Here is a 23,220-nt window from a genome sequence, read left to right as displayed (position 1 = left end):
AAACATTCACCCATGATATTGAAAAACATGCTCGGGTGTGCCAGCGTGGGCAGCTCCACCATGCGGTCCAGGTGCCCTCCCCAGGATTGAAGCCACTCAGAATGGCCCGGAAGTAAGACATGGAAGTGGAATGTGACCCCCCCACAGGGATGCACGGGCAGGTGAGTCATGTCTGGGAGACTGGTCCCGAGCCGCAGGAATGACCCCACCACAGGAAGTGAGGCGGCCATGACTCACCTGCCCCACCTGTGCCACCTCCTAAGCAGGGCACCTGCAGCTGCGGCCAGGGAGGCTCTGAGGACCCCTCATAAACAGCTGCCACCATCCTTCAGAAGGGCATCACGGAGCCTGAGAAGGAGCTGGGTCATGCTAAGAATCTGTCCATGGCAGCCACGCCATTCCAGGGCCCCTTCCATGGGGAGACGGCTGCCTGTCCTGAGGGCTCCCCTGCAGAGCCGCAGGCTTCCCAGGACACAACACATGCTAGCTCAACCAGAAAAACGTGTTGGGGAACACATCCTGACATCGTGTTGACTGCCCTTCTTGCTGTAAACTGTGTCTGAAGAGATTAGGTCTGCAGTCAGGAATGGGCTCTGCACCCAGGCTGGTTGTGAGGCCCGCCCAAGGCCCCATTCTCCGTGGCTCGTGACAAGAACCTGGGCCCGGGGCCCACACAGTTGGCGGGTGTGCCCTGGGGATTTGGCTCCCTGCCCTGAAGGGCTCCAGGCTGGCTCTGTGTGCTGGCGCTCGAAAGTTACTAGCCACCGTCCTTTCTGACGCAGGTTGACCTGAGCCTCAGTCTGGTCTCAGGACTTTGTGAGCAGGAATTATGCTGTTGAGATGTTCTGCATGTGCCACCAGAGTGAGTCCCTTCTGGGATCAAGGGAATAACATGGCTGGGCTCGGGATACTGCCGCTCAGCTTGGGCACCTTTGTCCAGCCCGGCAGTCTTGGTAGCCATCGCCCCAGGTGTGGCCCTTCCCTGCCCACCCACCTGGCACCATGGCTGCGGTAGGACAGTCGCCTGCTCCCCCAGTGCCCTTGGACCTGGTTTCCCCCATGCACTTTCTGAGGGCTGCCAGCATCTAGGGATTCCAGGGATCTGCGCCAGGCCAGGAGCTCAGCATCTGGGCTTATGCCCGGTTGTGGCCACCGCTGCTCTGATGGACCAACCCCACAGTGCTTCCAGGAGCCACCGACAAACGAAGCCAGCCAGGTGACGTGCTTCGTGGCTTTCGGTGGCTGGAGGAGAAGGGTGCTCCACCTGCAGGGGCCTGTTGACTAGAGCTGGCGTCTTCTGTGTCCTTGGTCTGCTCTCCATCTCATACTGGAGTTCCCTGCTTATCTGAAAGAGAAAACCGGTTTATCTTGAGGGCAGGGAAGCATATGTCTGCAGGACGAGCACCTGTGAAGCCGCTGGGACGTGATTGGGGACATTTCACAACAGGTTTCCTGTGCGTCTTGTTAGCATGAAGGACAGCCAGATGCTCACTGCAGCTTGTCAGCGTAGGGGGCCCATCATGGGCCGGTCATGCCCCCGTGTCCACCTGGCCCGGGCCAGCCACATAGCGGCAGTGGTGACCGGTCTCCTTGGTGCTGAACTGTGAGGTCTGAGGCTGTGGGAATAAAGACACAACATTCTCCTGACTGAACGTGGTAACTGGTGTCAGGAAATCTCTACGATGGTCTCAATACTGGCGTTCCTATTTTTGTTTCTTTATAAAAGCATGACGTGAAAAATAAACTCGTCTTCCCCACATATGATCAAACATCCTTTTTCCCTTTGTTTTATAGGAGAAATCTATCTGTTCTGCAAAGGAGCAGATTCTTCGATATTTCCCCGAGTGATAGAAGGCAAAGTGGACCAGATCCGGGCCAGAGTGGAGCGCAACGCGGTGGTGAGATGAGGCTGGCGGGGGCGGCATGCACATCCCAGCTGGGGGGCCGGGTGGGGGGCAGCCTGGCTACCAGCGTCCTTTTCTGTCCCCTGAGGGATGCACTCTGAAGGCCACACGTGGAATGGAAACCCGTCAATGCTAGGGCTGCGTGTGCTTCCATCGTTGGGGGCTAACCTGGTGGCTAGGCTGGTGGTTAAGGGATCAGGATTATAAGCAGGTCTGTGGGGATTGGGGGGGGTCCTGAGGATTTCTGGTGATTCTCGTCAACACAGTGAAGTCCCTTTCCATGGTGACATACCCAGCGTGGCTCCCCGCACTCCCGTTCTTAAGGGCACCACTCCACCTGTCCCACATGTCCCGCAGTGTGTGCAGTTCGCCAGTTTGCCTGAGCCCCCAGCCTCGTCCGCTGGCACCTCCCCTGCCTCCGGTGCAGGAGGGCATGTGCCTGACTCGAGACCATCCTGCTCTCCACACCAGACCCGAAGCCAGGGACTGTGGCTCCTCACAGCCTTGTCCTACTGCTGCAAACCACAGGATTTAATGTGTAACGGTCGTTATAAACCAAGGAGGGTTTGGCCACAGAAATCTCGGAATACGGGTCGGGAATCATCCACCTTGCATCAGGCTGTTCGGGCCATTCCTGCCCGCGGCAGCTGCTACACACTTAGACCTGGTGGGGTGTGTGGGTGCCCACTGACACCTGCTGGCCAGGTAAGGAGCTGCCCTGAACCAGCAGGGACCCTTAAGGACGTGCACGTTGGAGATGATTGAGCCTTGGTGTACAGGACAGTCACGGTCACTCAACCCCCTGCCCACGGAGGCAAGGGTTCTATTCGCGAATGGAGGGCTTCTGTGAAGTGCCGTGAGGGCACACACGCAGGTGCAGCCATCTCTGGGTTTTGAGTGTCAACACGGGTGTGCCAGGTTACTCCCGGGGGGGTGGGCAGCGCCATCTGCGAGTCACTCTGGCACTGGGTCTGAAATGACAGGTGGCCTGGCTCCTGTGACAGAGGCTAGGATACCGACCATGCTCGGACGACCCCAGCTGTTGAACAGGTCTGGGCCTATCTGTGGTCCACAGAGACCCAGGCCACTGCCCAAACTCCAGGGTCTGTGCCCAGGATGCTGAGAGGATGCTCCCCGCCCCTCTGGGGTCCTTTGTCCACCCCTCCCCTTCCCTCAGGGGACCACCGTGTCCACCCCAGGACTCTGTGTGTTCCATGAGAACAGCTGCTGGGTGCACCTGAGAAGCACGCTGACTTTGAGGCAGCGTTTCCTGGTGCCTGCTCCTGTGCACCGCGTGCTGGCAGCACAACTTCCTGGTCCTTGAGGCCCCTGACGATCACAACTGGCTTTAAACTCTCCTCTCCACACTCTAATAACCTCGCATCTGGCGCCAAAGGTCGCACCAGGCAATCTGCCGCCGCATCTCGTGACCTCCTCCCGAGTGGCTCCAGGACCCACAGTGCCCCGTGGCAGTGCTGGAGCTTCTCGCCAGGACCTGTCAGACGGCTCGGCCCAGGTGCTCTGTCCTGCGGCTCCTGTGTGCCCACTGCCCTCCCTGGCGGCACGGCGACCGGATGCAGGAAGGCCTCTCTGACACACACGTGGCCTGTCCACCTGTGAGGCCATTACAGGAGCAGCTGCGTGTGTGCGGCGTGGACCGGCATTTCCTTTCACTGGAGGGGCCGCTGTCAGGGTGGACACGTTCTCTGTCTGCATCCCGTGGCCCTCTTTTGTGGCTGTGTCGGGCTGGCGGCGATGGCGGGCTCTGGCGCGGCTGCGTCACACCGCCTCAGGCTGCTCAAGCCTCCTGGGTCTGGGGGTCTGTGGTTCTTAATCAAGCTGGGAAGTTTCTCAGCTGGTAGGTCTTCAGATGCCTTTTCAGCGCCTACATTTCAGGAACTGCAGCCGTGTGGGGTTGCGGGCTCTACACCGTTGCCAGGCTCCCTGGGTCTTTTCTTTTGAAAACGTCTTCTGTTTCATTCTGGGTACCTTCTGCCACCCCGTCTCCACGCCATGCCTCTCACGTGCTGTATCTCGTCGGCCAGCAGCCCCGGGGGGGGGGGGGGGGATATCCACCCCAGACACCAGGACTTTCTGTCCCCTGCATGTCTGTATTTAACTTCAGGACGTGGGATCCCTGGGTGGCTCAGCCGTTGAGCACCTGCCTTCAGCCCAGGGCGTGATCCTGGAGACTGGGGATCGAGTCCCCCATCGGGCTCCCTGCATGGAGCCTGCTTCTCCCTCTGCCTGTGTCTCTGCCTCTCTCTCTCTCTCTCTGTCTCTCATGAATAAATAAATAAAATCTTAAAAAAAAAAAAATCTTCAGGACGTGTGTGACATGACGTGGTAGCTTTTTTTGTTTCTCTGCTCGTTCTGCCCTCGGAGCTACATGGTTAGCGTCCTTGCGATGGGTGATGCTCTCTGCTCTCTGCCCTCTGCCTGCTGGGGGACTTTGACTGGACTGGCCCGTGGAATCTATCTTGCTGGGCTCGGGGTCGCCCTGTGTTCCCATCAGGCACCAGTTTGTCCTGTTTGGATGGTGGCTTTAGGACATGTCAGGTGGGTCCAGGGTATCACTCGGGGGAGCGAGTTCCTCCTCAGTCCAGAGGAGAAGGCCCTGTGAGCCATGAGGTCTGTAGCCTGGCTTCTGGGACAGCACCATCCCCTCTACCTCCTGATGGCTTGTTCCCAGGCTGGGGAACCCCTCAAATGCCCACCGGCCCTCTGGAGATGCCAAGGGGCTGCCAGGAAACCCCAACCCCAGGTCTGAGCAGGGGCACCTATAGGGTCACTGGGTTTGGGACTTGACGTTAAGATGATCATGGAATTTCAGCAAGTTGTAAAGATTGTGCAGATGGTGCTTTGTACCCTCCCCCATGACCATTAGGGTTGTTTCCACCTTGAAGCCGTCAGGAATAAACCTGCGTGAAACCTGTGTCCCGGTTCTGTGGACATACGGTCTTGTTTCTCTGGGGTGAACGCCCAAGAGCATGATGTAAGTGCCACTGAGTTTTTTTAAGAAACTCCCACCCATTTTCTGGTGTCTGTAGCCAGTGCCTCTGACAGGCAGGTGGTGGCTGAGCCTGCCCAGGCCACTGGCCCCAGTGAGCTCTTGTGTGCTCTGGTGCCATCAGCAACTCGTCCCTACTTGTGTTTTGCCAACTTTCTAAGACAATGGTGAGATTTTTGGTTTGGTTTTTAGGTTGAGTTTTGAGAGTTCTCTAGATGTTTAAGATGTGAACCCTTCATCATACCTGTGATTTGCAAATAGGTTCTTTCATTTCTGCTGCTGCTTTCATCCTCTCCACAGGGCACTTTGCAGAGCAAACGGTTTTAATTCCAAGGACGTCTGTCTTGTGCATTTTCCCTCGTGCATCCTGCGATGGAGTCACACCTAGACTCTTTATCGCCATTGGGTACTGAGTGCTCTCTTCTATCTTCCCTTATGTTTTACCTTTAAGTCTGCGATCCATTTTTTGTTGTTGTAAATACACATAATTTGCCTGGTGGCCGTCATAAGTGTGTAAATCATTGGCATCAACGACATTCGTCCTCCAGCCATCACCACTCTCTGTTGCCAAGTTTCTGTCACAAACAGAAACTGTACCATGAAGCAAAGTCTGCCCCTTCCCCGCTCTGCCTGGACCCGCCAACCTCTGGTCTCCCTTCTGTCCCCGCACACCTAGCCGTCTTGGGTATCTCTTGTATGTGGGATGATACGATATTTGTGCTCACGTGGCCACCTTCTCTCACCTCACAGAATGTCCTCCAGGCTCATCCAGGTGTAGCTGCACCCAAGCTTCATGCCCTTTACAGTGCAATAATACTCCTTGGGATGGATTCGCTGCATGGGCCACATCTTGTCCATCTGTCTGTTGATGCACACGCTGCTTGTCTCCACATTTTGGTAGCTAGGAGTAGTGCTTGTAGGAAGCCTGTTTGGGACCCTGCTTTCGGTTCTGTGGTCGTGACCTGGGGATGGAATTGCCAAGTCACGCAGGGACCCTTGACGATCCGCCAGACTGTTTCCTACAGGAGCTGCTCTATTTCACATTCATGCCAGATATGCATGAGGGTGTCAGCTTCTCTGCATCCTCACTGATGTGCGTTAGTTTCCATGGTTTTATAGTCCTCGTGCTGGGTGTGCAGCGGCATCTCATTATGGTGGTGATTTGTATTCTCTTAATGGCCACAGCTGCTGAGCACATTTTCTGGTGCTTCCTGACCACTGGGAGGTCTTTGCAGAATTGTGTATTCAGATCCTTTGCCCACTTTAAATTGGGCTGTTTTTTTTTTTTCTTGTTGAATGGTAGGAGCTCTTTATATATTCTGAATCCTAACACCTTAACAAGAATGTGATTTGTGACCATTTTCTCCCATTCTATTGGCTGTGGCCTCACTCTCTTGATAGTGTCCTTTGATGCAGAAATTTTAAGATTTTAATCAAGCCCAGTTTATCTCCCATTTCTTTTGTTACCTCTGCTTTTACTGTTACATTTGTAAAACCATTGCCAAACCCAGGATCAGGAAGATTTTCCTGTGTTTTTTCCTAAGAGTTTGACATCAGCTCTTACCATTCGAGTTACTTTTATAAGTGGTGTGAGGAGGGGTCCAGCCTCAATCTTCGTGGGTAGATGTCCAGTTTTCCCAACACCACTTTTTTTTTAAATTTTTATTTATTTATGATAGTCACACAGAGAGAGAGAGAGAGAGGCAGAGACACAGGCAGAGGGAGAAGCAGGCTCCATGCACCGGGAGCCCGACGTGGGATTCAATCCCGGGTCTCCAGGATCGCGCCCTGGGCCAAAGGCGGGCGCCAAACCGATGCGCCACCCAGGGATCCCTAGTGTTGGATTTTATCAGATGCTTCTTCTACATCACTTGAGATGATTGTGGGGGGCTTGGTCATTCTCTCCTGTGTCTCAGGGACTGATTTTCCTGGGCTGAGTCCTCCTTGCCTCCTTGGGGTAAATCCACTTGGTCATGCTGCATAATCCTTTAGGTGTGCTCTTGCACTCAACTTACTTGAGGACTTTTCATCTGCATTTTTTGGGAAGGATATTGCTCTTTAATTTTCTTTTCGTGTAGTGTCCGTGGCTTTGTTGGTATAGTGTGGTCTCCTATACAACATCTAGGGTTTGGGTAGCACTTAGCAGGAGGAATCAGGAAAAGTATTTCTATTCCCTGACTCCACAAGTGGAAGCCCCATACCTCTTTTTAAAAACAAGTTTGTTTTTTTTTTCATTTCTGAAAGCTCTGCTTCCCTTCCCACCAACTCTTGGAAGAGCTTCAAGGACAGTAGGAGACATTCACCTCTGTGACTGCGTCCTTCAGCCACATCTGGAGGTCTGAGAAATAGCGAAACATGCGAAGCTTTCTCTGGGCAGTTACAGGAAATTTGAACTCACATACGAGAAAATCTTTTAAAAAACTCCTACACACCAGTATCCTCCCAGAATTTGGACTGATTGCATAGGAGGACTCTGGGTCTTTTCCTAGGATTAGTTGAGTCAGGGCTGAGACAGAGGGGAGGTCATCCTTAGAGCATCACTCAGACCTTTGTGATGGTTTAGATGGTTTGCCTCATCCAGACAGGAAGGGCACTTTGACTGATGGAATTAAGTGCTTCATGTGCGGCCCTCGAGCTCAATGGCGCCTTGCTGGCTGGGGGCGTGTGCTCTGCATGGTGACATCCAGAGTTACAGTCGCAGTGAATCCACTGTTGTTGGATCCTTATTTCTCTGTCCCGTGGACGCAGTATGTTTGATAAATAACTGAGCAGTTTTTCTTTGGTGGGTGCTAAGTAAGATCAAATGGTATCACAGACTTCCCACGTAAAAAATGTTACTTTAGAAACATCACTTGATATTTACAGTGAAATTTCTAAATACTGTCCGAAGAAAAATTTAACCCTTCATTTGTCAAAATAAAAGAACAAAGTTTTATATTTTCACAGCCCTGATTTGTATTATTGCCATGCTTACCTGTTTGGAATTTAGTAATCTATAATGATTGTATATTTAATGTGCATATAAATAATTCAGATATAATGGCAATCCTTTAAGGGTTGATTGCCTGTTAATTCTGCAGTCAGTTTGAATGAAAGAGAGGGGATATTGAGAAAGCTCATGACAGATAAAATTCCAGGGGAGTGACACTTGGATTTACGTTAAACGCTGCGCTGTCTCCCGCAGGAGGGGCTTCGAACCTTGTGTGTTGCCTACAAAAGGCTCAATCCGGAAGAATATGAAGGCATTTGTACGCTGCTGCAGGCTGCCAAAGTGGCACTTCAGGATCGAGAAAAGAAGCTAGCAGAGGCCTATGAACAAATAGAGAAAGACCTTGTTCTGCTGGGTGCCACAGCTGTCGAGGACAGGTAGAGTCTGCGCCATGCCCCATCAAGGCGGTGGTGGTGCTGAGGCGGCGGGGCCTGCGGGGTGCAGTGGGACTGACTGCCACACCTCATGTCCTCACGTGGACGTGCATCTGCAGCAGGACACGACAGGCCTCAGGGTGGTGTTCCCCAAGGTCGTGCCTGGACCGTGTTTTACTGCCGTGAATCAGGACCAGATGGTTGTCTCGTTCATAACGTGTCATCAGTAGTCAAGAAACAGTCATTCATAAACCATTCTTTAGCATTCAGTCAAGAATTGATTCTGCTCCTAAAATTTGTCAGCAGCCCTAAGTTCACGCATAACATTTTCGATGTGAACGTACTCAGTGTCATTTCTTGTTGAAGAAACTTAAAACTGTGAAGTAGAATATCGCAGAAACTATGACTAATGACTGGTTACGTTACCAAATGTGTGTCTCCTGTGCTCCGAAGCCACAGCCGCTCACCTGCCACCATTATGTGTGGAGCCTGGAAGTGAGTTCAGGCCTCGTGTACTAACACACGGGTGCATGTCATTCTTATGACTTGAGAGCTTGGAGAGAAAGGAAAAGAAAAAATACCCCCATTTAATAGAATGAAGCAGACACTTGAGGGCATTTGCTAAAGATTTATTTCCTGTAAAGTTTCAGAGTCTTTAAGGTATAAATGAACCTGACTGTTAAGTCCTTACTGGAAACCCACACTTCCCAGTATCTTTAATGACCAGTCTTTGGCTTCCCAACCTCGATAGGGTGTCGGGTGACATGTCTGACACTGCTGTGTCTAGAAGTCCTGTCACTTCGGCCAGATGGGGGCCCAGGTGCCAACACAGGAAGCATAGCTTGCACTCGGGATGGGCCTCAGACTGCGAAGCCATGGCCACTGAGGGTCCCCTGGCCAGGGGACCTAGAGAGGGACATATGGTGCATTTGCCTGGAGACTGTCCTCGAAGGAGGTGCAGGGAGGGGAAGGTCTAATTGGGGGAGCTGTGCCCGCACACCCTCCTGAGGGTTGAGGGAACAGATCCACTCAGAGGGAAGTCGAGACCTCGAAAACAGAAGTGGCCTGGGGCAGGTGGGAGCCAGCAGCTTTGAAGTGATAATACTCGGTCACAGATCATTTTCCTGAAACCCCAGAATATTTCTGCAGACTGAACCTTTCTGGCCTCGGTTTCAGAAAAGTGGAAAGTAGATGAAATTGGGATGTTTTCTGTGTCTCTCGAATGCCGAGGTCATGGGCTTGGGGCTATACTGAAGAGGCCCACCCCAAGTCTCATTGGGTCGCCCCAGTTAGGACCTGAACCCGCCAGTACCGGACAGGAGCATGGCACACTATGGCACACTGCCTGCCAAAAGCAGGCAGGACTTTACAGAAAAGACTTTACAGGACTGTAAAGTCTGGAGAGAATGTAAGTCCCACATGAGGCAGACGTGGCTTTGATACAAGGCCTCCACACACGGCAAGGCAACCTGAGCAGTGTGTGAACTGCTCGTCCGTGTGCGTGCTGCTGCATGCCCACCATCTGGGTTTCCCATACCTCAGATGGGGTTGCCGATGGAGCCTCATCCCACGACCTTCGGTGGAGGCAGAGTGCTTCCCAGCATCACACGTGTGGAGAGCCCAGGGTCTGTGTCGGCAGGTGGTGGAACACAGCTGGCTGTCCCGTATCTTACCTGATTTAGAGGTGCCTGGGCTCCAGTCTGTAAGTGTCAGATTACAGCAGTTGATGCAAAGGAAAGCACAGCGAGTACTACAGATCACCTGTTTTCCCGATCCTATCTTTCCCTGGTTAAGACGGTTTGTGGTCGCTCCTGTGGTTACTTAAAATCCTCTACAAGTCAGGGGTCCCAGCTAGACAGAGCAAGCGTGCTCACCAGGTGTCGAGTATGCAAGACAGACACTTCTTACTATTACACGTTTTCCCGTAAGAAGTGCTCTCCTGTGAACAGTTAACATGTAACCATAAAAACTCCAGGTGCTTCATGGTAAGATTGCGAGGTAGTGGCATGGTGATTTTTAGTTTGAGGGAACAGAAACAATTTCATAGCTCACAAATTTTTGAGATTCTTTGCTTTGATTCACTTGTGTCACACCCAGGATTGTGTGTCTCATTTCTGCTCTGCTCAGGCTCCAGGAGAAAGCTGCTGACACCATAGAAGCTCTGCAGAAGGCCGGGATCAAGGTCTGGGTTCTCACTGGGGACAAGATGGAGACAGCAGCTGCCACCTGCTATGCCTGCAAGCTGTTTAGGAGGAACACACAGCTGCTTGAACTCACCACGAAGAAAATTGAGGAGCAGAGTCTACACGACGTCCTGTTTGAGCTGAGCAAGACTGTCTTGCGCCATAGCGGGAGCTTGACAAGGGACAACTTCTCAGGGTAGGCAGTGCCCCCATCCCACCACAGAAGGGCTGTGTGACTTCGGCACCCCTGCGGGCAGCCTGCCTGGTCTGTCCCCGGGGGTCCCCACGGCATCAGTGTGTCAGCGGTGAACCACGGAATTGGGCCAGAGTCGTGTCTTTGCAGCAAGTGTGATGTGTCTTTTTGCATAAGATGTGTGTGTGTGTTCACTTTTAAACTGCTGCTTATGGGTGCAGGCTTGACTGATTAATAAAATACTAGGGTTGGGATTGTTCTCATTGGCTGATGAGGCACTCAAGGGCTGTATTGCGGATTCCTCTGGGTGTCTGTCAGTGGAGACAGAAATATTAATAATGCATGATTATTTCTCTGTTGAGACAGAGCCGGATATGCCCATGATTGTTTTTCCCAAGAACATTCAGCAGTTTTCTCACATTTTATTAATGCTGTCCTTGCTGGTATCAGATGCATGATCTGAGGTTAAGATTTCATGGGAATCATTTTAGATTTTCATTAATGTAGTAAAGCAAAAGCAGCTCTCTCATCCTATGCAAATGTTAGATTATTCATAAGGAGTGGGAGATGCTTCCCTTCACCGATCTGCAGGATTCCTCTGGGGGATTAGAGATGATCTTGTAATTTTGAAACCCAGCAAAAAGACATATGCTGACCGCACTCTTTCCAACGCACGCCCTCCAGCAGGATGCCCCATGAAGGTTAGCTGCAAGCCTGCAGCCCGAGGCTGGTTACCGTGGCCAGGCTTCACAAGTAAAGACAGCTCTACAGGCCGCAGGCACATGTTCCCCATCTGTTGTGGAGAAGTACTAGAATCTGCACACAAAACCACTAGAACTGTGTTTTCTCTGCTTCGGTGGCATGAGATTGTGTTGTTAAAACTCAGTTTCAGGGGATGCCTGGGTGGCTCAGCAGTTGAGCATCTGCCTTCAGTTCAGGGCATGCTCCCAGGTTCTGGAGATCAAGTCCTGCATGGGTCTCCCTCTGCCTATGTCTCTGCCTCTCTCTGTGTGTGTCTCATGAATAAATAAATAAAAATCTTTAAAAAAAAAAAAAAAAAAAAACCTCCATTTAGGGATGACTGGGTGGCTCAGTAGTTGAGCATCTGCCTCTGGCTCAGGGCATGATCCCGGGGGCCTGGGATCAAGTCCAGCATCGGGCTTCCCACGGAGAGCATGCTTCTCCCTCTGCGTCTTGTGAATAATAAATAAAATCTTTAAAAAATAAAAATAAAAAATAGAACTCAATTTAAAGTGTGGTAGAGGGTGTCACATCCAGTGCTCTAAAGACTGTATTGATAAAGCAAGGAACCCCAGTTTCTTAATTCCCTGATCATCAATCTATAGCATCTGTAGACATCCCAAAAAATTACATAGTCTTTTGAAGTCTGTGGACTTAGCTACTGAGTAACCTCTCTGGTTTGTGTAACTAAACAGACTGTCTGCAGACATGCAAGACTATGGCTTGATCATTGATGGAGCTGCGCTGTCTCTGATCATGAAGCCCCGAGAGGACGGAAGCTGTGGCAACTACCGAGAGCTGTTCCTGGAGATCTGCCGAAACTGCAGCGCTGTGCTCTGCTGCCGCATGGCACCCCTGCAAAAGGCTCAGGTCAGGCCTGCCCCGGCCTCCACAGGCCCTGGGATGGGTGGACACCCAGAGCCTTGGTGTAGTTCTGACAGCCTCTACTTTTCTCTTTTTTAAATCCAGCAAGGCACCACCTTTTAAAACTAGAAGCAGGAATGGCAGGCATGAAACATGGATCTTACTTGGCTGGTTGTGGTTAGTTAAGAGTTGTCTGAATCACGTGGACAATCGTCCCAGTGGAGGCTGGGAAGCCTGGCCCTGTGTGACTCTTGTGAAATAAAACCACATCACAGAGGTATAACCTCATCTATAAGCATCTGTAGGAAAATCTGTCAGAAAGACAGAAGGGTGCAACTGCTTATTAGGTACCTGCTGTTGTTAGGGAGACAGACACAGTTAACCCACTCGACCTATGGAAGGATTCTGCTGTATGAGTGATGTCATGCTAATTGTACAGAGAAGAGTAAGACCCAGAAAATTGGGGCCACTTGTCTGCAGGATGTGCTTGGAAACTCCAGTCCCAGCATGGCTTCTGGCCTGTAGGACTCCAGACTCCTATTCTCCTACCACCACATAGTCCACTGGGGACACACGGAAGACATGTTTCTTTTCAGTATTTTGTAAAGTGTTATAGAAGACACATGTAAGCACGGGGTCCTACTGGCGTCAGTAAACCTATAGTATGTCTCCCTTTGTCCAGCCACATTTTAGATCAATTGCTCTTCAATTGTTTATGAAAGAAATCTGTCACTTCTCAGCTGACCAAGGGACCAAGGGTTGGGGTAAAATACTGAAAACTACATGTGAAGAGCTCGTTTCTAGCATTTGTAGCACACCACGTGTGTGTGGCACAGCAGAGCCTCTAGAGGTACCAGGACCCACCCCCGATGGGCACCCATGAGACCCAGGAGCATGGCTGCGGGGCTGCCCCACCCCCACACCCCCTGCCGTGTCTTCTGTGTCCTACTTCACATAAATCTCGTGTCACCACGTCCAGGAGGACAACTCAGGACTTTATGTTCTGTCTTCTACCATGTGTTCCATGGTCCCTTTTTTTTTTTTTTTTTTTTTCAGTTTTTAACGGACTTTCACAAATGTTTACACATATTAGCGTTTCAGACTCTCATCTCGAAGCAGCAGGCAGTCCACACGCCACTCCTCATCTTTTCCATCTTCCACCCTGAACCGTGGCACTTAGACACATAGACGGAGAAAAAGTTTGCAAAGAAATGCATACTTGAAATTATTAATTGTATCAAATTGCCAGGTAGGATTTGCACACGTGGCAAGTGCGAGGATTAAAAAAGCAGGAGCGCTGAGGAGGGCACTTGACAGGATGAGCACTGGATGTTATATGTTGGCAAATCAAACTTCAATTAAAAATATATATATATATGAATGAAAAAAAATAGCAGGAGAAGTAGCTCAGTGCTCAGCAATGGATGCTCAACACCACCTAGCGTGTCTGGTAGCCAAACGTGCTGTTCAGGTGCTCCCCTAGGTTTACCGACCATCTGCTGAATCTGTGTGTGCTGCGGTAGCTGACGGCTGCTTCCTTCATGTCGTGTTTCACCAGCCTTTCTCAGTCTGTTGCCTGTAGTCACTCTAGCTGCCTTCTCTTGACTCTGTTGTACTTCCAGCATGAGAGGATCCATCCCGTGTGCAGAGCGGCTTGAACGGAGGAGGGCCACACCAATCAGATCACTGTCCCTTTCTCCTTGACTGACTTGACATCTGTGTTCTTTCTAGTTAGTGAATAATCTGTGCAGATGGAGAACAGAGAAGATAAATGCTACGTTTCTTTATTTTCCAGATTGTTAAATTAATCAAACTTTCAAAGGAGCACCCCATCACGTTAGCCATTGGTGATGGCGCCAACGACGTCAGCATGATCCTGGAGGCGCACGTTGGCATTGGTGAGCCATCTGCGCCTGGGTGCCCATGAGGTGGGGAGGGGAGGCAGTGGCGGGACCCGCCACCTTGTTGGTGGTGCCTTGTCTGCTCCTGGCTGCTTTCCCCCCCAGTGCTGAGAGTGGGTCTCCTCCCACAGGTGTCATCGGGAAGGAGGGTCGTCAGGCTGCAAGGAACAGCGACTATGCAGTCCCAAAATTTAAGCACCTGAAGAAGATGCTGCTTGTTCACGGACATTTCTATTACATCCGGATATCTGAGCTCGTGCAGTACTTCTTCTATAAGGTAGGAGGGTGTCCCTGCTGTGGCCGCAGGTGGTGTGCTAAGTGCTCCACAGTGCAGCAAGGGGCAGCTCAGGAGGGGACACAAGTGGCCGACAGGGAGGTGGTACCATGCTGCCCCCAAGACAGGAGGTATGGCCCGCCTTGTGCACAGATTCGATGGGGAGCCCGGAGGAACCTCGCCATCATCACGTGATTGAGAGAAGGCAGTTCTTCTGTGAGTCCTGGAGATGATTCATTGATCATGCTCAGGCCACGCAGAGTCCCTGGACGCCATCCGCTCACAAGGCAGTGTGCCTGGTAGTGCCATTAAAACAGGAGCAGACTTTAAAACCTGTCACCCACGCTTCTGAGAACGGGGCACTTTGGGGTCACTTCCTGCAGATATGGTGTATTACAGGGACAGCTGAGGAGGGGAGACACCTCTCACAGCACACTCTTGGACTAACTGGCATGTGGCTTGCCTTTCAGAATGTCTGCTTCATTTTCCCTCAGTTTTTATACCAGTTCTTCTGTGGATTTTCACAACAGGTGAGTCCTGCTGACTGGAGTCAGAAGCTTCCCAGGCCTTAACTCCCTTCCCTTTGGGGTAGCTTGAAGGGGCGAGCAGGCTATAGGGATAATTAGGCTATAAGAGGAGCAGGCTACAGGGATGAGTAGGCTATAAGGGGAGCAGGCTGCAGGGGGTGAGTAGGCTCTAAGGGGAGCAGGCTGCAGGGGTGAGTAGGCTATAAGGGGAGCAGGCTGCAGGGGTGACTATGCTATAAGGGGAGCAGGCTGCAGGGATGAGTAGGCGATAGGGGGAGAAGCCTGCAGGAATGTGTAGGCTATACGGAGAGCAAGTTCCAGGGGTGGGTAGACTATAAGGGGAGTGAGTAGCTTACAGGGGTGGGTATGTTATAAGGGGAACAAGTTGCAGGGAGTAGTAGGCTATATAAGGGGAGCAGGTTGCAGGGGTGAGTAGGCTATAAAGAGAGCAGCCTGCAGGGATGTGTAGGCTTCAGGGGGCAGCAGGTCAGGGGTGCAGTGCCCTCCACCCCACACCCCTGTGCAGCCTATCCTCAGGCAAACTCAGGAGCAAACATGGGGGCCCAGTGGCTCCAATGGGCTTGCTCATGTGGCCCCCAGCAAGGTGCCTGGTGCATGCCTCATGCACATGTGGGCTGTCCCAGGATTTCTGCCCCTGACCGAGAGGATCAAGTTGGCACCTGAGACCCCCCTCCTGAGTGCCTGGTCATCGTGTCCCAGGAGAGCAGCAGCAGCCCTTCAAGGATCCTTCCCCCTGCAGGGTTGGGACTGGGAATAATTGACACTTGAAGATGGCATCCAAATTGCAAACTTTTCAGCAACCTTGTTTGTTGCAAGTTGGCAGTGGCTGAGGGAGGGATTCATGGGACTGTGGCTCTAACCCTCACAGTTGACGTCATGAAGGGTTGAAAACGTCCTGTTGTCTATAGCTACAGAAAGAGGACTGTATGATTTTTAAGATGCTCATGTTTCTGGGTCTTTGCAAATTAATGTATACGTTTAAACAAAAGGTGAAACGAGTTTGTTGAGGGCTGCAGAGCGCGGTTCTCAGCGTGGTTCTGTCCTCCCGCAGACTTTGTACGACACTGCCTACCTGACACTGTACAACATCAGCTTTACTTCCCTCCCGATCCTCTTGTACAGCCTGATGGAACAGCATGTCAGCATAGACACGCTCAGGAGAGACCCTTCCCTCTACAGGTACAAGCCCAGTGGTCCCTGCACGCCACTTCCCGCACAGAAACCCCTGCTCTGGTTCTCTCAAACCCAGAAGCATCCCCTTCAGCTGGTACCCTCGCTTCCATGGGAAGCAATGTGACTTCAGTAAATATACTGCGAATTTAGAGCGAGGATTTGAAATGAGCCTGTCAGCCAGTTTGTATCTAACAGGCTTTTTAGTAGTTAGAGGAGGACCTGGGATCAGAGCTTCCATCCCGGTGACTCCAGTGGTTTGTAGCCTCCATTATCCTTTAAAGCCAAATACATTCCCTTCCATGAGATAAAAAGGAAAGCTAGTAGATCTGATGTCATAGTGCTCTTTTTTGCCAAAAAGTGTTTTCTAACAATTGGGAAAAAGTGTTTTTCTGCTGTATTGGAGTGTACTCCAAGATTGCTGGCAGATTCAGTATGTTAACTGTTTTTGTGGCTTTTTAGAGTAAATTCCTCATATCAGATAATGTTAGATGCGTGTGTAGTTTTAAGAATGCACAGATTCTGTAAGCACTTACCCGGTTTCCCTGGTGGTTACTGCCTGACAATGTCCCACGGAGGGTTGAGCGGTGCCCCCCGGACATGAGCACCAGTATCATCCAGCACTTACTGGGGGAGGGGGGGGTCCTGCACCCACACACTGCAGACTGCTAGCCAGCGTCATGGGCTTCGTCAGAGCGTTGGCCGCGGCATTGTGTCTGGGAGCCCTGGAGCCCCGCATGATTGCGGTGGGCAGTAAAGCAAGCGTGGAGCTCACCGTATACCATCAGGGTTGGCCTCCTGTGGGCTAACAGCTATATGAGTCGCAGCGGGAGCTATGCCAGGAGCCTGACACCCACAGTTTGCGTGACGCGGGAAGGTCCATGGGCCTTGTGTCCTGATCCATTCACAAGCAGACATGTGAGCGTCTGTCTGCCTTAGGCACATCCGTGTCCCCCTGGAGGGAGGGAACCGAACCCATTGTCTGCCCTTCACCTTTGATCCCATGGGGATGTTGTCCATGTGGTCCCTGTGCCATTGTAGCATGTTTGCTCTGTTCACTGTCCTCTGGCTCTGCTTCTGTACCGTGTCTGCCCCAAGGCCTTGGTGGAGCCAGGCAGAGCATGGGGTGAAGGGACAAGGGGTGTCCAGCAGGTGGCCATAGGGTAGGCGGCCAGAGCACATGCAGTGTGTGACTTGGGGACACATTCCATGTGATGGCATGGGGAGGAGCCTGCTGGGATTCCCCCAGAAGGCTATGAGATCAGGGCCAGCCCCAGTGCAGGTGCAGAGGGCATTAAGCAGAGGAGGGGAGCCACACCTGCACAGGCAGGGTGGCCCCCTGCAGACAGACCCTGGGTCCTGGGTACAAGGCCCGATTCTCCATTGCCCACTTTCACAGCCAGTGGGCTCTGCAGCCTAGGGTAGCACAGTGGCCAAAGGGATTTCCTGGACAGATGGTCACTGCAGGGCTTGGAGACGGCCTGGTCACCTTGGGGGTTTGGTTTTACTGACCTGCAATCTCACCTATTTGCTTACACAGAGATATTGCTAAGAACGCTCTACTCCGCTGGCGTGTGTTCATTTACTGGACATTCTTAGGAGTATTTGATGCTCTGGTATTCTTCTTTGGTGCTTATTTCATGTTTGAAAACACGACGGTGACCAGCAATGGACAGGTTAGTGTGGAACCACATCTTGTTGGCTGGGCTGCTCCAGGTCCCCATCGGGCACGGGGCAGGGGGGCCTGTGCGGCCTGGTATGTGGGCGTCAACCCCTGGGGGCCGCGGGCACCTGTAAGTGCTGTGCTCTGTGTGGCTCTGCTCCCCAGGGAATACCCCTCTTGAGAGCTACAGGCTTGTGGGAGCCCGTCCACCACTAGCTGCTCCTCCAGCTATGCCCATCACTCTGGCATAGCCTATTTCTTATGGGAATTAATTTCATATTTAACACATTGTAGCATTTTTTTACATACTTACCTTAAGTATCTGTTGTCTTTGCAAGGAGTAGATTTGTAGTTGGCTGATAGCCAGTCAGCCCTCTGGTCGTTTGCATAATCTCTGGGGGTTGTTTATTCGTATCTTGCTTTTGTCTTTTTGCCACTGGCCTCCCTCCCCACTCTCAGATAATGACCACCAACACACACATGGTAAGAAAACTGTGGGTTTGTCCTTTATGTTTTGAAGTGCATTAAAAATAAAATATTTCTCGAAATATTTTCACTTGTGGCGACTTCTGTGTGCTTTGTCGGTAGAAACCTGTGGGCTGCCGCCGGCCCCCACGCGGGGCCAGCGCTGCATTAGACGAGTATGTCTGCATCTGGTTTTGTACTTGCTGTTTCTTCTCTCAGTTTCTGTGTCAGGCTGGCCAGCCGAGGAAGTGGTGGTGTTTAAGTGGATTTGATATATTTAAACGTCCCTTAAACTTCCATGCAAGGCACCGTCCCAGGTACGGGATGCCCAGTGGAGACGCAGCACCAAGTGTTGGGCGCAGGTCAGGAATAGCAGGTGCACATGGGGGATGCTCAGGTGCCTGGGTTTAGCAGCCGCGCTGACCCAGCACTGCTGGCGCGTGCAGGAGGTGATCTGTGGGTAGAAGCTCCCTGCGCCGCATGAGGGCCTCTCCTCCTGCTGAGTCCTCCTTCTGTCTCTCGGGAGCACACTCTCCCTGCCAGGTGGGCGGACTATTCACTGGCGAGTGGCAAGTTTTTTCTTTCCTCTCATTACTAAAAGGTGCTGCTCTTTCATTGTAACTTAAATCAACTTTTCCTAAATTGATCTTGAAAAACGTTTTAAACATTTCATTGGACTTTTTTTAAAGCTTGACCTTTTTTTTTTTCTTTTAAGCTTGACATTTTTCTAGGATTCGTTCTTTGTCTTTGTTCACCTGGGTAACCCCTGGACGCTGGCAGGGACTGTGCTCCTGCAGGGCATCCACGGGACTTCTGTCCTGCATGTACCTTGGGAAGAACTAAGATTTTGTGTCTCCAGAGCTGGGACGTCTAGACCGAGGTCAACTGTCAGTACCGCGAAAGGCTCCTCACCTGGGCCTGAGTTCAGACAGATTAAGGACTGTACAGATTAAGGACTGTACACTCTCGGGCACTCAAACTCAGGGGTTTTGTGTAAAATTGATGGTACTATTTTATTCCGCTCCTTAGTTGCCTCCGTCTCAATAGAACTTAGCAAAGTGACTGGTACCTCCCGAGCATCCCTAGGACACAGTTTCAGTGGGAATGGATATGCACGAAAATATGTGTGTGCCTGTGCACCCTGGACGTGGTCGTGCCCAGGGCAGGCATGGTGTGGCCTTGCAGTGCTGGTCCCTCATGAGGCCTGGGCAAGTGTCTCCTCCTCGTGCTCAAACCCCTGGAGCCCTGACATGCTCCTGGCCAAGCCCCCTCCAGCTGCTCCTCATGCTGATGAGGGTCAGGGGGCAGTGGTGCCTTGCAGGAGTTCCTGCCTGTTCCTGGGTGCCTTCTGCTCTCCTCCTGACTGGCCTGTTTCCATAGGACGCCTGGAGCCTGCAGGGTACCTGAACCCTGACCTGTGGCCCAGCGCTTATCCTCATTACCACCACAGGCTGCTCAGTAGCCCAGCAATACTGTGCCCCAGTGTGCAGGTCAGTTGGTACCAAGTAGGGCCTGTAGTGTGAGGTGTTTGCCCACAGTGACGTGTTTGAGAGGCAAAGTTTCCTGCAGTAGACGGCGGAGAGCCTGAAAACCAGCACTGTGAGAGCGAGTGAGGAGGAACCACAGCACCCGCGGTCTTGAGGGAGCACATTTCCCTCCCGTATCTGAGGGGACAGGAGCCCCCAGAGGCTGGGACAGCCCAAAGCCACTCCATGCAAGGAAAGGCCAAGGTTAAATGTCTGCTGTTCTGACTCCAGGGCCCCCCACAACTCCACATGGAGCCTTTCTCATCAGGATGGTTTTCTTACATTCTCATCGGCTTTGGTGCTAAGGTGAGATGGCCCACAAAACTAGGATGGCACTGTAGCCTGGCTCTGTAGTAACCCGGGTACATTGAGGGCCAGTCTCCGGCGGCTGACGGTGCCCCTGGCGCATGCACAGCAGGAGTCAATGCCCGTCCATTCTGTCCAACCACCCTTCCTGGCCAGAAGCATTTCGGGGCATGACGGTTCAGAAGCCCCATCCCATCGACCATGGGGAGGTGAGGACTCCTTGAGATCTACATCATCCTGTAGGAGTGTTCGTAGGTCACGTGGGGTGTCAGGGGATGCTCACCATCACTTCTTGGTAGGAACATGTTCTACGCAGACACAAGAGCCAAAGCCAACGTTATTTCTCCTGCTGCCGCAAACTAGAGCACTGAGACCGTTCCTCACTCTCATGGAGCAGCAGGTTCAGCTCTGGACGGGGCTGGCACGTGTGGTAACAGAAGTCGGCTGACACAGAGGCCAGATGGTGACCGCACACACCCTAGAAGTAGGGAGTCTGTGTGAAGGGAGCATGGACGGGATTTTTATGGCCGGGATCTTGAGAAAACACAGTTATGTCTGTTGTGGAATATTTTCACACGTGAAAATAAAGTTGGTTGGGTGTGAGGGCTTTTGTGAGCAGAACACTTTCCTACAAGATGCTCCTGGAGAACAGAGGCCCGGTTGGGGGGGTCCTGGGGCTCGTGGGTGCTTGCTAGGTGTTCGTGTCCCCGACAGAGGCTGGAAAGTCCCTGGAAGTCTGTGTGGAGGGGAGTGCTCCCGTAGGACACCAGGCCAGGCCTCCTCCTGGGGCGGGACGGATGGCACACAGGGAGCAAACCCTCTGGACAGCCTAGCACAGAGGGGGACAGCTGACTTGGGGGGGCATCCTGCCTCCCACCTCTCTCCCCCAATCCAAAGAAATCATGGTAAACAACTTCAGTAATACTAGCAGTGAGCCTTCTACCTGCAGCAAATAAAGACATTAGGAGGGTGTTTGCAGAGATAAGTAGACTGCTTTCCCTTTGCGCCTCCACCACTGCTGAGAAAATAGGTTCTAACTCCCTTACGTGAGAAGCTAGTTGAAAGGTACATTCCAGAAACGCTTTCCTCCAGAAAGGTGTACAGTACATTTTGTGACTCCCCCCGCCCCAAACCTATGTGGAGCTGGGTTCGAGAGCCCTTGAGAGGCTAGTGGGAAGCTGCATTCAAGGGATGCTTGTTCCCAGAGTTAAGCGCAGTGATTTCCATTGAGCCTCCAGCCGGGTGTGGAGCTGGGGCCTAACTCCAGCGGGTCAGGAACTGCCTGCCCAGGGCAGCACCAGGGCTCGCAACCTCTCCGTTCTGGAGTCGACACAGCTGTGCGCTTCTGCTGCGTGCCTGTAACCATTGCAGCCAAGGCCCACGTGCGCTGCTGGCGAGGCGTCAGGAGACCTCTCCCCGGGTCTGCTAGTCACCAAGTCTACGGATCTGCCAGCTCACGATACTGTTGGTGCACCCCTGTGCCCCTGCTGTGCACCCTCACGCTTCTGCAGTTTGCTGTCATCTGATGCTTCAGAAGTGTTTCCATGCTCCCTGCCCTGTTGGGTGGTGACCACAGGCTCACGGTGTCAGGAAGAGCAGGAGGCAGGCCTCCCGCCAGGCCCCCGTGACAGGCCCACTCGGGGTCTGGGCTGCAGGCTGCCCCAACCTGCTGTGGCTCACCCTGTCCTTTTGTCTGCAAACATCGGCTTCCAGCAAAAACAAATGCAGTGTTGTGTCCTGACACCCTGCTGGCCGAGCACTTTCACAGGCTGCTGCCAGCTGCACCCGGTCCCAGAGTTTAACATTTTTCCTGCCCCCAAAGTTAACATTGACAAGACAGCACTTCCTGACCAGAGTTCCTTCCCTGGGCATTACTGCCTGTTAGGGCTGGAAAGTTGCAGGCTTTCATGGGGCCGCCCTGAGCGGTTAGCACACCCAGCCCCAGCCGCGAGATGCCAGGAACTCCCTCCCCAATGCAGCCACCAGCACCATCTTGGGACTTTGCGGGTGTCCCCAGAGGCAGAGTCGCCTCCAGGAAGCCCCCCGTGTGTCAGTGTCAGAAGCTCGTTTTGCTCCCAGGGATGGGCAGGTGTCAGTGGGGGTCAGTGGGGGTCAGTGGGGGGTCTGTGGGGGCCCGTGTGCCACAGGAAGTCCTCGCGGCAGTTCAAGGTCCTACAGGGAGCTTCCTGCCTCCCCGGACGTGTGCAGAGGCCCAGTAACTGTGCCCCCGGAGCCACATGTAGATTCGTTCTGTGTTGAAGTCACCACACACAAAGCCGTGGTGTTCCAGCTTTTTAATTCTTTGTGAACTAGGGCTGCTTTCTTTCAAAGAAGTCGTAGGTGCATTTTCTAAGAGGCTTGGTCCCCGTACACCAGGAGGAGGCTGTGCTTAGGGGATTCTGCAGAAATCTCAAGGAGAATAGCTCCCGTGGACTAAAATCCCCCAAGGACTGGTTTTTCCCCGATGAGAAAGTCAGTATTTTGCTTTCTGTGTCTGTGTCTGTAGTTGAGAAATGTCTTGTTTTTGTGGTTTGAGCCTGTGTTTTTACTAGTGCAGCTTCGCGGTGCCATGCAGAGTCTCGCTGCCCCCAGCACCCCCCCCCCAGCAGGTGGGCATGTCCCCCTGGGGGCTGGGGGCTGGAGGCCAGCACTCGCCTGCGGGCCTGCCTCCAGTTCCCCTCACCCTGTGATCCTGGTTGGTGACATGGTCATGACGTGGTCATGCTCTCCCGCCCACCAGCGGCTGGTGGTTGGTTCTCAGGGCGGGCAGGTGTTTGAGTTTGGAGGACAGTAGCCAGCCCTCCTGAATTCACTCTGAAGCCTGCAGGAGCGCAGAGCGGGGAGCGGGGCCGTGTCCCTCCCATGTGAACACAAGGCCGCAGAGCTGCAGAGCTGCAGCCGCCCTGTGCGCACCACGCTCCAGCTCCTGGGGACTCTGTCCCCGCCGTCTGCCTTGTTAAGACACTGTCTGTTGAGTGTGGAGGGGCCGGCATCCAGGGCCCAGCAGGACAGGCTCTGAGCCCTTCCCTGAGCTGCTGGCCTGGCCCTGGCTTCTGTCAGTGACAAACTTGGTCCCTGTGTGTGTGGGGTCTGGGCTTCTGGCACGGAG

General features: G+C 52.6%; 1 protein-coding gene across 8 annotated transcripts in view; it reads left to right on the top strand.

Annotated features, from left to right (window-relative positions):
* Positions 1 to 23,220, top strand: part of ATP11A (ATPase phospholipid transporting 11A) — a 127,139-nt gene that overhangs the window by 92,357 nt on the left and 11,562 nt on the right. For 5 of the 8 annotated variants that reach the window (XM_072782355.1, XM_072782347.1, XM_072782349.1 and 2 more), the window contains 10 exons: positions 1,795 to 1,898; positions 8,099 to 8,280; positions 10,405 to 10,656; positions 12,090 to 12,264; positions 14,054 to 14,156; positions 14,291 to 14,436; positions 14,904 to 14,963; positions 16,033 to 16,160; positions 17,692 to 17,827; positions 18,274 to 18,297. In XM_072782355.1, coding sequence (XP_072638456.1) covers positions 1,795 to 1,898; positions 8,099 to 8,280; positions 10,405 to 10,656; positions 12,090 to 12,264; positions 14,054 to 14,156; positions 14,291 to 14,436; positions 14,904 to 14,963; positions 16,033 to 16,160; positions 17,692 to 17,827; positions 18,274 to 18,297 — 1,310 coding nt within the window. The remainder of the gene's footprint in view (positions 1 to 1,794; positions 1,899 to 8,098; positions 8,281 to 10,404; positions 10,657 to 12,089; positions 12,265 to 14,053; positions 14,157 to 14,290; positions 14,437 to 14,903; positions 14,964 to 16,032; positions 16,161 to 17,691; positions 17,828 to 18,273; positions 18,298 to 23,220) is intronic. The other 3 variants (XM_072782350.1, XM_072782352.1, XM_072782354.1) reach the window with 1 other exon arrangement.

The sequence above is a fragment of the Canis lupus genome, chromosome 17 (genome assembly GCF_048164855.1).
Source record: "Canis lupus baileyi chromosome 17, mCanLup2.hap1, whole genome shotgun sequence".
NCBI lineage: Eukaryota > Metazoa > Chordata > Mammalia > Carnivora > Canidae > Canis > Canis lupus.
This window is presented reverse-complemented; position numbering and strand designations above follow the sequence as displayed.